Source organism: Chenopodium album, chromosome 24 (genome assembly GCF_948465745.1).
Source record: "Chenopodium album chromosome 24, dcCheAlbu1.1, whole genome shotgun sequence".
Lineage (NCBI taxonomy): Eukaryota > Viridiplantae > Streptophyta > Magnoliopsida > Caryophyllales > Amaranthaceae > Chenopodium > Chenopodium album.
In genome coordinates, this window is record NC_137857.1 from 6,921,168 (window position 1) to 6,935,106 (window position 13,939).

At 33.9% G+C, this 13,939-nt stretch overlaps 1 protein-coding gene across 1 annotated transcript; it reads left to right on the forward strand.

Moving 5' to 3' along the window:
• The first annotated feature begins 98 nt into the window (after positions 1–98).
• On the forward strand, positions 99–13,418 carry LOC145611258 (conserved oligomeric Golgi complex subunit 3-like). Its single transcript, XM_081666570.1, has 25 exons — positions 99–282; positions 504–587; positions 702–809; positions 1,489–1,533; positions 1,616–1,690; positions 1,819–1,914; positions 2,996–3,073; positions 3,770–3,855; positions 4,431–4,497; positions 4,634–4,696; positions 4,782–4,883; positions 5,519–5,623; positions 5,705–5,797; positions 7,103–7,191; positions 8,357–8,576; positions 8,738–8,824; positions 9,556–9,675; positions 9,788–9,820; positions 9,989–10,075; positions 10,165–10,227; positions 10,699–10,815; positions 11,465–11,557; positions 11,713–11,838; positions 12,434–12,534; positions 12,925–13,418. Exons 1-25 carry the CDS (start codon positions 199–201, stop codon positions 13,052–13,054), a joined length of 2,352 nt encoding a protein of 783 aa, XP_081522696.1. The 5' UTR covers positions 99–198; the 3' UTR covers positions 13,055–13,418.
• Positions 13,419–13,939: the final 521 nt, after the last annotated feature.

Here is a 13,939-nt window from a genome sequence, read left to right on the forward strand (position 1 = left end):
TCAACCTAACCTCATTGAACCCGACCCAAATACTCGTATTAACACATCTATACTTGATTACTTATCCGGTTATCCCCCTAAGGCCAAACTAAATGTCCAATTAGCCCCCCTTTACGCCATACCAGATCCAAAGTACGTCCCAAGAACTCCAGTGATCAAATCAAATTACTGCACTCGAAGACGACGACTCCACCAACAATGGTGGCTCCCAAGAATTCCTCTCCTCTCCCCAAATCTGGCGCAGTTTCCAAGGGCTACAACTTCGCTTCTACTTGGGAACAGGTCTCTCTTTTCTCTCTCCTCTTAATTTTACTTTCAATTTTTGCATTCCTTGGATTCGATTTTAATTAGGGTTTATCATTGCTTGTAATTTGATTAATTTTCATCAATGTTGCAATGTTGATTTGATTTATTGAACGAATTAGGTTTAATTTCCGATCCGATAATTTTATTTTTCTTGAATAATGTTGATGTTGTGTGTTTAATTTTTGTGATCAATTCAGAATGCTCCATTGACAGAGCAACAACAATCCGCAATCGTTGCATTGTCTCATGCTGTTGCCGAGCGTCCCTTTCCTCCCAATTTGGTACCTTTCGTTTATTTTTGTGTTTTGATTTTGTGGTGATGCTGCTGCTGGTGGTTGTTTGAGGTCTAGTTTCGACTTTCGAGTGTCAGAATTGATTAATTGTGTGTCTTACAGGCGCAGGATCGAGTACCGGGGCAGGGACATGGTTTATCTGTTAGTACGCCGGACAGTGTTGCCGATAACTCTGCTGCTATTGAGGCTGTTTTGGTTAACACAAATCAGGTGATCAATTTGTTTTGATCATGGCTTCGAAACTTTTAAATCAGTATCTTTATTCTAGTTGCATTTTGGACATACTACTTAAACATGTCTATCTATCTATCTATCTATCTATCTATCTATCTATCTATCTATCTATCTATCTATCTATCTATCTATCTATCTTGTTGTCATTGCAATATGATTCAAGTGGTAGGAAGATTGGAAGAATTAATTAAATTAACCTATCAACACTAGTGGATTGAATAATGGTTAATACACGTGAATTTATGCGTTTTTCTTCATCCGGAGATAATTACTAAGACTTTTGTCTTTCTATGCATCATACTATGAACAATTGGCTGTCTGATTGATAGCTTCATCAATTGTCTGTAGAAGTCACAGAGTTGCTTCATTTGCCTGTTTGGGATATATGTCACTTTTTCATAATGCTGTTAGAATTTGAGGTTAATTTATGGTAATATTATTATAATTATGATGAAATAATTTGAAATTACCTTTTGGCATGTGTAAAGGTAGATGTTCATACAGTAATATTTTTTGCAGTGCTAATTTTTTTCTTTGTTTTAATCATTTATATATGTCATACAAAGTATTTAGGATTTTGAAGCTGTTAATTTCAGAATTTAGACATAGCAATTAACTGAACTCTTGTTTCTATGTCTGTCCTTTTGTGCTGCAGTTTTATAAATGGTTCACAGATCTTGAAGCTGCCATGAAGTCAGAGGTCAGTCATTGTCTAATGTTGATACACTGGTTATATGTGCTCATGATACTTGGATATTTTCTCTGATTATTTCTTTTTTTAGACAGAGGAAAAGTATAGACATTATGTAGATACTCTGATACAGCGCATACAAACTTGTGATGATATACTTCGCCAGGTTGGTATGCTTTTTTCTTTTAATCATTTTGATCTTGAATTCCATTGGGTGGTTTTGTGATACAGATTGGGTTATCAGCTAATATCTGCCTCTTGCATGATGTGCAACTTTGGCTATATTTGATGCAGGTGGATGATACCCTTGAATTGTTTAATGAGCTACAATATCAACATCAAGCAGTGGCAACTAAGACTAAAACCCTTCACGATGCATGTGATAGATTGGTATTTTCTCAATCTCTTGATTCTTTTAAAACAAGACTGTAAGTGAAATAAGCATTAAAAGATTTATACCTTAGAGTTAGAACTTTGGTTTATACATTTAATCTAACAAGCTAGCTTGTAGTGTCCACTACTGAGGATATTTCCATTTACAATGGTCTAGAAGGTGGTGGTGTGAGAGATTACAATATACCAAGACTTGTGCTTTGTTGCTGTTTGGTTTTTAGCTCTAGAGAGTTGACAAGATATCTTTGTTGGGGACACATAGCTTATAGTATGGCTTCATGGAGGAGAAAGACGGGGCTTTCTTTCATTCTTGAGAGGATCCTCATTTTTTTCAATGAAGCTAGGTGGTCATTGAAAATAGTGATCCCTTTTTTAGGCTATTTGGAGGTGTTTATAATACTACTGACTAAGTGACTATTGGTTGAGAGAAGGGTATATATGAACATGTTCTTACACAATATGTCCTATTATAATGTGTGTTCTAAAATCGCATTGTGATATCTGTTATATAAACATATTGGCTTTTATGATCCTGTATAGGCTATACTCTTATTTTTTCACTATAAATGTTTTGACTATCTTGTTTCTACTCAAATTTACAAGATATGGCTACAATTAGTACAAGTTAAGCTATAATCTTTAGAATTCAATACTCATGAATTATAATGTTGAAGTGGATTTCCTGTAATGTATCCAATCACGTTGTGATAGTAATGATGTGTGATGTAACACTCATGAAATGCATTTGCCTATGATGACACTTCCTTCGTGCCCTAATACTGCTATACTCGTTGCATACCAACAAAGTTAGGTTGTAGGTTGGAATAATAAGATGAGTTCTGTAACTTATAGGACCATCTTTAATCATGTGTTGTTGATATGTTTGTATGCTTGATGTTTTCACAAATATTGGTATATGCCAAGAAGTCGTGCTCATTTGTGTTTTGTATGCCTGCAGATTCAATTGGTTAATTCAATTGGTTCAATTGGTTAATTTTTTCTAGACTTGATACACTAAGTTTAAATGGGAAGGCACTTCCATCTCTTTAATTTGGGTTTTTATCTGCTTTTTTTGCAGCTAATTGAAAAGCAGAGATTGATTGAATTTGCAGATGCTCTTCGGAGTAAGCTTAGTTACTTTGATGAATTGGAGAATGTAAGCATACACTATACTTTTCTTTCTCGCCTTTGAGAAGGTGTAGTTTGTTTATTGTTATCCATTACATTTTAGTTGCAACTTTGGAATTTTTTGTGTGTCACAAATAATACCCCAAAGTTGCAACTAATATGTAACAGAGGAAGTAATTCAAGATAAAACTGTCTGTAATTTCCTCCATATACTTCTCTCTTCGATTCCTTATATTTATAACCACCCTTAATCTTCTTTCACTTCTCCTCTGTCTCAATACACATAGTACTCTTTCCCTTTAGGGCAGTGCGTACTGTTATGCCAATAAACTTTCCAAGTTACTAATGGTGTTGAGGTTATCTTTCACAAATCTTAAGAGCACCATGTGAACATTGATTACTTTATTTAGGTTTATTACCATATGCTGTTGCACAAAAATTAGAGGGGTACTATGTAGAATTTTCTCATAAACTTGACTAAAATTGAGAGTTATTTCATGTGGATATGACTTTGCAATAATTTGAACATCCCAATGCTTGTTGTATATTTGTATATTTCGTATTTGGTATTTATATGCTTTTGTGTGCTATTTTCAAGTTCTAGGTGCTGTTCATTTAATCTGGCATTAGAAGTTCAATAAGATAGGGACTGCATCACTCTTTTCTGAGATTTACAATTCTAATTAATTACTATTCTAATTAATCTTTCACATTTTGTTTTCAGATTTCAACAAGCTTCTATTCCCCTAGCATGAATGTTGGAAATCGAGACTTTCTTCCTCTGCTGAAGCGGCTGGATGAATGCATATTGTATGTTGACTAGTTGCCTGAGACATTTCTGGATTTAAAATTAATACATGGTTAATTAAATTAGAATTTAGTCAGTATAAAATGGTCATCAATTACACCCTTTTTTTCCTTGTGGAAAAATCCAGCTTAGGAAATGTTCTGTACTTTGCATAATACAATATTCTTTTACTATAAGGTATAATAAATACAATTATAAATAATACAATTTGATGTATTTAATTAATGGGATGTATTAGATGGAGAAAAGTAATCAATAAAAAATCATTATTTAGTTCATAGAATATATTGCTGTCATAAACGCTTTTAGAGAAATAAAAAATAAAATTATAATTTGCATTTTTAGAAAATAAAAAGTGGGTTTAGGAAACCCTCCGAAAAACTCCATTATAGTATATAGATGTATATGTGTCTACTGCCACCCTTTTTGACAAAATTGGGTTTCTAAAATCTCTTTGCTGCTTTTTGAGTGTTGACTATGTTTCTAAGAGTGCTGTATTTTTCTTACTGGTCTTTGCTGCTTCGTTTTAGATGTTGTAGTTTAATATAACTTATTATGCTTGAATTCTGAATTTTAGGTACGTTGAGAGCAATCCCCAATATGCAGAGTCTAGTGTGTACTTAGTCAAATTCCGACAGCTCCAGGTAGTAATGACATATAAAAGCATTTATCCCCTGTATGACTCATACTTTTTGTGTACGATACTAAGAATGCAATTTTTCTATCAAGATTAAGCTCAGGTTTCAAATATAATTTTCTTTTCTATGATGTTGATTACAGTCACGAGCATTGAATGCAATAAGGTCTCATGTTCAGTCAGTCCTCAAAAATGCATCATCTCAGGTGATTATCAGCAATAGATTATTGTTGTGTTTGTTCTTACTGTTAAAGTTAGAAAATTCTGTGATTTTTAAGTTGTCTTGATTAGGTTCATGAAGCAATACGGAATATTGGTGGCAGTAAACCAGCATTTTCTGAAGGCGTGGAGGCATCTGTTATATATGTCCGTTTCAAGGCTGCTGCAAGTGAGGTAGTTTTCTTGATAACTGTTGTGACTTGTGAGATTTTTTCTGGGGTGTGGCTATGGGGAGAATTCACTAGATAGTTACTTTATGAAGTTTTGAAGTGTATTGGAAAGGGGAAATATGGTCTTGAATTAGTCAATTTTGCTTTTTTCATCATCTGGAAAGAAACAAACATATCATTTCTTCCGTCCCTAAACAAAAAGCCACATTGATTAGAGAATTGAGTTAAATTACCATGATTATTTGTAATACAGTTAATTGTACTCCCTCCATTCTTGAATACTTGACTGGCCTATGTGTCAATGCATAAGTTTGTCCATAAATATATGCTATTATGCATTAATTAAAAAAAATAATGAAAAAATTGATATTTAAAAATTTACATTGAGACTAAACAATATAGTACACATCTACAGTTTATTTTATATATTTGTAAAAAATAGAATTAAAGTAATACATGAATAGTGTTAAAGTCAAACTGTTGTGACTGCTTGTGAGTAAGAAACGAAGGGAGTACATCTCTGCAATGCCAAAGGATTTGTTGTTGTTGTTGTTGTTGTTCTGCTGATGTTGTATGGTCTAAAATAGAGCTGTTTGGTCATTGCTTACCTTTTCAAATTATGATTTGGAAACTGTGCAGCTCAAGCTGGTGCTCGAAGAAATCGAAAGCAGATCATCACGGAAAGAGTACTCCCAGCTCCTTATCGAATGCCACAAGGTGTACAGTGAGCAGCGGCTTTCATTGGTTAGTTTGAGTTGTCTCCGGTGTTTCTTTTTTATTTTATTTTTTACTCACCTGCAATACTTACTTTGCAAATTCTATCAGCTGAAAGGCATTGTGCAGCAGCGAATATCTGACTTTTCTAAGAAAGAGGCATTGCCATCATTGACTCGGTCTGGGTGTGCATACTTGGCACAGGTGATTGTACTATCTGAGACTATTTATGATACGGAGAAGTTTGGTTCACATTGTTAGTTTGTTTCTAATTTTAAATCTAAATGCATTGTCTCTACTATTCCTTCTTCATTATTTTGGAGCTTTATCAACAACTTAGCTGGGGAACTTTTTGATTTAAAAAGTTTATACTCAAGACCTTTTTTTTCATATCCTTTAATTTTGTAATTCTGAATGTGTACAGCCTATTCGATGAGAAAGATTTCTTAATACACCTTACTAGCATGCAAGTTAAAATGAAATTATATGTAAAAGATTAACCTTTAAATACTCGTATTGGATTCTGAATCTAACAATTGTTTTAAGCAAATTACCACCCCTGTTCCATAATGTCTTTTTTTTTTTTTTTTTTTTTTTTTTTTTATGGTTTACACTAGCATTAAGGCAGTGGAGATAGTGTGTCAAAAGATGGGTGGGTGTGGAAAAATTGTGGATAAAGTAAGGAAGAGAGGGTGTATACAGAGGTGGGTGAATGTAAAAAAAGCGTGGATAGAGTAAAGAGAGGGTTAGGGGATAGGTTTTAATCAACTATATGCTAAATTTGACCACAGTAAAATTTGACCACAGTTTTTCTCTCACAATGTATGTCAATTATGTGAACTTAACCTTTTTTTTTGTTCGTATACAAGTATTGTAGTAATTGCTAACAATACAACAAATCAAACTTAGTCCCTAACTACCATTAGATCCATCCAAAGGTAGCTGCATTGACCAGTGGCTGTAGTTGCCAACAGTTGTGGAGGGTGGCATAGGTGAGTCATGGTTGCTGTGGTATGGTGGTGATGCAGTGTTGTCTAAGCTCAGCTATACAACTTATGATAGAGAGGAAAGAGGAAGGGAGAATTAAAGGAATGAAGTATACTGGTGATTAAGTAATTGTTGTAATTTTGAGGGTTTTTGTAGTGATTAAGGAATTTTGTAGTTATATTTGATATTTCCAAGCTTACAACTATGATGCCATTACTAATCTCACACCAAGTAAAAGTGAGTCTCCATTGACAAAAGACGCACATTCATTCTTTTAAAATTCAATTGTAGACTTGGATGGTGGGATAAAAAAAAATTAGTTTGAAATAAGCAAAATAGGAAATTGAAAATGTCATCATAGTTAAAATGCATGTTCCCAACTCACGGATCCTTATAGGTTTACTTGCACATTGAAAAAGCTGCAAGTAGATGTGCCCACTTTATTGTCTTTTGCTGATTTCAATATGGTAAAAAATGCATATAATCTACTATTTACAAAGACACATAAAATTGTTATTGCAGGTTTATCAGCTTGAACACCAATTATTTAGTCATTTTTTCCCAGCTTCTTCAGAGGATGTTTCAAGTTTGGCTCCTTTGATAGATCCTTTGTGAGTTACTATTGCTTCTTTAACTCATTTGATTACATCTATTTAATTTGCCAAAAGAGGTTTGAGTGTGCACCTTCATGTACTAGTGAATTGTGATATACTTACTTTTGTGCACCTTCATGTACTAGTGAATTGTGATATACTTACTTTTGTGCACCTTCATGTACTAGTGAATTGTGATATACTCACTTTTATTATGTTTATTACATATAGTTGATTGAATCTCATGCTTTTATGCACAAATAGTGGTAATTTGGTAATAGTGCATCTGTTTGACCGGAATGTAGTTTTTGAAAGGTGAATTTAATGCATTATAAAATATTGTGTTAGTGGGGTTTGGTAATAGGTGGGTAATAGTTTATTAAAAAGTAAGAGTTGTGAGAGGAGAGAATGATATTGTTTAAAAAAAGTTAATTGTGGAAACCTTGTGACTTGTGAGGAGAGTGATATAATAATAAGTAAATAAAATACGTGTCAAAAAAGGAGGTGATGCACTAAAAAAATAAAATGGCTTATTTAGGAAAGTGATGCACTTTGAAATAACAGAGTGAGTAGAAATGACTAAAAAACTCTCTTGGTAATTAAATATTGTTTGTGAGATTAACAATTTGTAAAGTTTCTATAAATACCTTTTAATTATTATCCTATTCGCACACTATATCTTCATAAAAAAAATCTAACCATATATCTACCCTTTTTAACAAGTATTTATTCTCTAACGCTTAAATATGTCAAATGCTCTTACATACTGAAAGCTATTAGCTAACAATTTTTTACCACACACTTTTATACAATCAGCTAATATGCTACTACACGACCAGCTTCAGCTGTCTGATATTCTGACTTGTGAAAACTTATTAGTACAATGACCATACCATTGGTTGGATATAGAGCAGTCTAGAATTCAGATGTAATGTAGTCTCATCTCAAACTTGATTGGGACCAGTAGAGAGATTGCTTTCTGTAGCTACCACCTGCCACCTGGAGACCCTAATTAGTGATCAACTATGAAGTTTAGCCGGATAGAATGATTAGGCACTATATTCTTATATGAAGAGGCTTTTCATTTCTTAGCCTTGTATCACTACTTCTAGGAAATGTGTTTTTTTTTAATACTCCATTTTCCTTTTCCTATATTGACATTGCTCCTCAACTGGAATTGCAGGTGCACTTACTTGTATGATACTCTACGCCCTAAGTTTATTCATGAAACAAATATCGATTTTCTCTGTGAACTTGTTGATGTACTGAAAGTCGAGGTCCTTGGAGAGCAGCTCAGTAGACGGAGTGAATCATTAGCTGGTCTGCGGCCAACTTTTGAAAGAATTTTGGCTGATGTACATGAGCGATTAACATTTCGTGCTCGGACTCATATCCGCGATGAAGTGAGTATTATACTCAGTTTTGTTACCTGAATGGCTCTCAGTAGAAATGTGCCATAGTATCTCAGTGTTGCTATTTGTTCCTGAGTTATTTGCTTTATGTGTATGTGTAACCTTCGTATCTAACTGAAATTTTCTTTTTCATCCTCTTTCTTTGCATCTAGATAGCAAATTATTACCCTCTCAATGAAGACTTGGATTACCCTGCAAAACTGGAACAATCTTCTGAGGTTAAAGAGGAAGCTCAAACTGTAAGTTAGTTGAATATTAGTATTTGTGTGATGGAGATAAGTGCATTCGTTTCATATATTTTGAACAAAAAAGCGTTTAATATGTTTCTCCACATCTCAAATTTGTAATTGTTTTCAAATTGTATTATTTTGAATGAAGCTGTTCAATGTTTGCAATATGATGGTCAAATGGCCTTTTCTATCTTAACTGATGAGGTGTGAATGGATTAACTATAACCGGGAATTCACATTGTTTGTTTAAGCTTATTGGGGTTCTGTTTTCAAATTTACACAATGCTACCTCCATGTTTTATTCAGCGCTGTTGACTTTCACACTTTCTAATGTAAAACTTTGTTCATTGATATCTTTAATTATCAATTAAAATTTAGATATCTTTAATTATCAATTAAAATTTAGAAAGTTAAGTGGAGTATGTGAATTGTGCAAAGTTGCAAAATGCATTGATTAAAAATAAGGCAGAGGGAGTATAGATTAAATAGTTTTATTTTGATCCATTACACATGCTTCATACTGGAAAGTGGAAACTCTATATGGTGATACTTGATTGGAATAATATAATGTATTTTGTGTGAATATGGTGCACGTGACAGACATATAGCGTATATACACATGCATGAAAAGAGATATAATCAATTAATCATAGGAGTGCACATATGTGGCACACAATGTTTGTGATTTCTTCCAAGAGCCAGGGATTATAATTTATATCAATAAACCAATTTAACTGCAGAGTGAAGAGAATCAAGATGATGTCTTCAAATCCTGGTACCCGCCCTTGGAAAAAACTCTCTCACTGCTGTCAAAGCTGTATCGATGTTTAGAACCAGGCGTTTTCACTGGTCTAGCTCAGGTATTTAGTGACCAGGCAACAAAGTATCCCTTTCTTTTATTGAAGATTTATAGATGTAGGCATGTAGCCTTGTAAATTTGCTAGCCAATTCACAAAATTTATCTTTTTTCAGGAAACAGTGGAAGTCTGCTCCTTATCCATTCAAGTAATTGCCTTTATCCAGATGATGTACTCTAGAAAGTCTTACTGATATTTTGTGTGAGCGTGAGAGATTGACATCTATATGTTTGTAGGAAAAGTTTGATGTAGTCTATTGAACTTCCTGATGAGCGTGTGGTCTAATTCTTATTATTTTTAAATATATATTCTACAGAAAGCAAGTAAACTCATATCGCAGAGGTCGTCACTAATGGATGGGCAACTTTTTCTGATAAAGCATCTTCTAATCTTAAGAGAGCAGGTTGAGCTATTGTCTTCTGTGTTTGGTCGGTAACTAGTCTCTTGTTATGTGCAGTAAATAGTGACTAACTTCGAATTGTATTGTTGCAGATTGCACCTTTTGATATAGAATTTTCAGTCACACATAAGGAGCTTGATTTTTCTCATTTGCTGGTTAGTTGGCTGATACTTTCAGATTTCTAAAAACTATATATTTTTCTGGAGAGAATGGGGTTTGGGGTGGGTTGGGGGGGGGGGGGGGGGTGGTTCTCTAAGGAAGGGCAAATTTAGAGCTGATCTACAATCAAGTCTTGGTTACCACTCCCAAGTCATTGCCAACTAAGCTAGCTCAAAATCAGTATGTTGTCCGTCGTTTTGTTGGTTTTGATCACTGGTTAATTTAGCAATGAGTTGTAAGAGACTTTTTGAAGTTTGAACTTGAGAACAATCTTTTTACTTTTGATTCTTGAACTCCTGTGTGTACCAATTTCAAATGGCACATGCCAGTCATCTTCTATATTCACATTATCTTTTATATGATGCTGTGATAGTTATTATAATATTGAGAATGAAAGAGGTTTGTGAGTCTATTGCTTGTCAAACAGAAGGCTGCAAATATAATAATGCTGTCCAATTTGATGTCAGGACCATCTTCGACGACTTCTTGGAGGACAAGCCTCTCTATTTGATTGGTCAAGATCATCATCTTTGGCTAGAACTTTTTCTCCTCGGGTTCTGGAAAGTCAAGTAGATGCTAAGAAGGTATGTGATATCAATTCCTTGGCCTTGATTGATTATCCATCTATATGTTGTCTTATTGCTGCTCTGTGGAGCTGGCTATGAAATTTGGCATACATATTGTGAAATGATAATACTAACCTTCCTCTCCCAGAATGATATATTTGACCAGGAATGCAATCTTACACCTAACTTTTCAACTGTAGTAGGGAGCCTTGTTTTGTTATTTGCAATGGATTTATTTGGAAAAGGTTTAAGAAATTTAGAGTAGATATTATTACATTCAAAGGAGTAGTTAAATATTATAATTAGGCTTAGAAGTAGCAACTGCAGTAACAGATGTCTCTGTGTAATGAAGAGAGTACTATTTTTGGGGATAGTTACTGACTCGTTTATCTCAAAGTTTGCCATGGATTATTTTTATTAACAATCTTTGGACTACGATTTAGCAAGGATTATTGCTACTAGTTTATTTGTCTTTCTAGGCATGACCATTGTTTGACCACCTGATTAGTTTGTCCTGGTGGGGGAAGGGGGTGTTGGTTGAGCTTAATTTTTGTGCCTCTTTTATAATTTTCTAGTTAATGTTAAACCTTATAGTTGGGATATGTAATTACTCCTACACGTCATAATTTGGACAATCTTCTTGGTCTATGTTGTGTTTCTCTTGCAGGATTTGGAGAAAATTCTTAAAGCCACTTGTGAAGAATTTATAATGTCGGTGACAAAGCTTATAGTGGATCCGCTGCTTTCATTTGTGGCCAAGGTTTGTCTTGGAATTCATGAGCTTTATATATGCTTCTCTTATTTGCCAGTGGAAAATTCTCCCCACCCTCTTTTCAAATATGCTACAGACCAGCAGGGACTGGAAGAAGAGTTAATTTTTGTATCAATTTTTAGAACTTTGCCTTCTCTTTGTAGGTTACAGCTGTGAAAGCCACAGTTTCTTCAGGCAGTCAAAATCAAAAACTCGATACTTTCAGGGCAAAACCTCTTAAGGAGCAAGCTTTTGCAACTCCAGAGAAGGTGTCTGAATTACTTCAGAAGGTACTCTCTCTCTCTCTCATGATCAGGTGTAAGTAAGGTGTATGTAGAAACATCTATTTTCTAGAGTTTTGATTTTTGCTTTTTTGTCATAACAGAGATTAATTTTTTTAACTAAAATACTCCCTAATACACAGTATATGTTAGCCTGATTAAAGATAACACAACTCATTGCCCTTTGCTGACTTGCCAGGCTCCCTTTCAGCATCTCTTTTCTGTCTATTCTCTCATGTGGCAACATGGGTTTCTTTTCACCTGTTGCTGGCTAGAGCTTTTAAATTGGTTTTGGGCCTGTAATAATAAAACTACTTATCTTGATCAATAGTCACACAGAGAGCCCCATATAAAATACGAGTACTAGAAAAAAATATTTTATTAAATGATACAGTATTTAATAAATGCAATATATGCTGTATCCCTCTTCACTCGAATTTCTACCTATTATACCGGTACCCTAAAATTAAAAAGTTACCGTATCAAAAACTCGAATTCCTAGCTATATCTGTATTCAAGAGGGTAATGACTTAATTACCAGATCATAGGTATTACTGGTTGTGCCTTTAAGAGGGTAATAATTTGATCACCTAATCATCTGCAGGTTAACTCTACGATACAGCAAGAGCTACCAAGTGTGATAGGGAAGATGAAGCTGTATCTCCTGAATCCATCAACAAGGACAATATTATTCAAGCCAATAAAGTAAGATTTATTATGTGTTTGTATTTCTTGATTTTTCCATTCTACCCTGCAAGGAACCTGCTTAAATAAAGAAATATGTGTTTCAAAAAAAAAAAATGTGAATCCTGTAAACATGCAGTTTGCTGTTATTTTTATACTTTTGTCAGTCTTGCATTCTTCATATGAAAAATCCTTTATGTAAAGAGGTGAGCCAATTACATGCGACTTCCTATCCCCAAATTGGGTGGGATCCTCTTGCATTGGGTTTTCTAATCTACTCTTGATAATCGTTCACTGTCTTGTGAGTGTTCCTTGCTTCTTCAGGGGTGAAAGATTTGTGTCTCCTACTGACTGTATTTTTCCTGTTCTAGACAACGAATTGATTATTTTCTACAAATGACATTTATGTAGGACAAATATTTTGGAAGCTCATACCCAAGTACAATCCCTTGTAAAATCAGAATACTCAGCAGAAGAGATAGAGAGCATCAACGTGGTTTCTATAGAGGATTTACAGGCGCAACTTGATAGCCTACTCTAGATCTGGCAGAAGCATGTATGAAGTTAGGAATTGTTCATATTAAATCTATACAAGAAACTATATATTCACAAGAGTGATGATTCATTTGTTCACAGATAGTATACGTATTTAGAATTCAACTATAGGTTTGTAGATGTTTTTTACTTCTCTTTTCTTTCCTTTCTCATGATTTGTTTGTTTCCTTAGTATTATTATTAATTACACCAACTACACACAATTTTCGCAGGTCCCAAATTCTTTTGTTGGATCTTAAGTTTCATTGTACGAGTAATTTTTATTAAAATTTTGAAAAGCCAAACAATCAGCTGTACTTGACCTCAATTTTGCTTTCTGTTGTTTATTATCATCTAATCATCTAGACTCGCTAATCACTTGGCATAAGAGCGAATAATACTGGAATGTTGTGAGTCCACATTGCTGGTATGTTAGCAAATTTTGTAGGTAATCTCACTTTAGAATATAACATGTACTTTTGTAATAAACTCATAACAAAAATAATATATAATGGTTTCAAAAAAAAAAAAAAAAAATACTCCCTCCGTCCCCAAATGATAGTTCCTTATGGCCTATTTTTAGTCCCAAATTGATAGTCCCATTTGCTTTTTTCAAGTACCATTAATATCTATTTTTTTATCAAAATTTCCTCCAATTACAACAATATTTGTGCAAATTTAACTTTTCCATGTAAATTTTGTTTTTCAATGTACTTTTATTACTTTCTCTCTCTACTATTTTACATACCCAATGTAAATTTATATTTTCAATGTAATTTTACAACTTTTATTTAAGTTTCTTAATTCCCGTGATTTTTGCCCATAAGGGACTATCATTTGGGGACGGAGGAAGTAAAATATATGTAAAAAGTGGCTGATAAGCTACTTATTA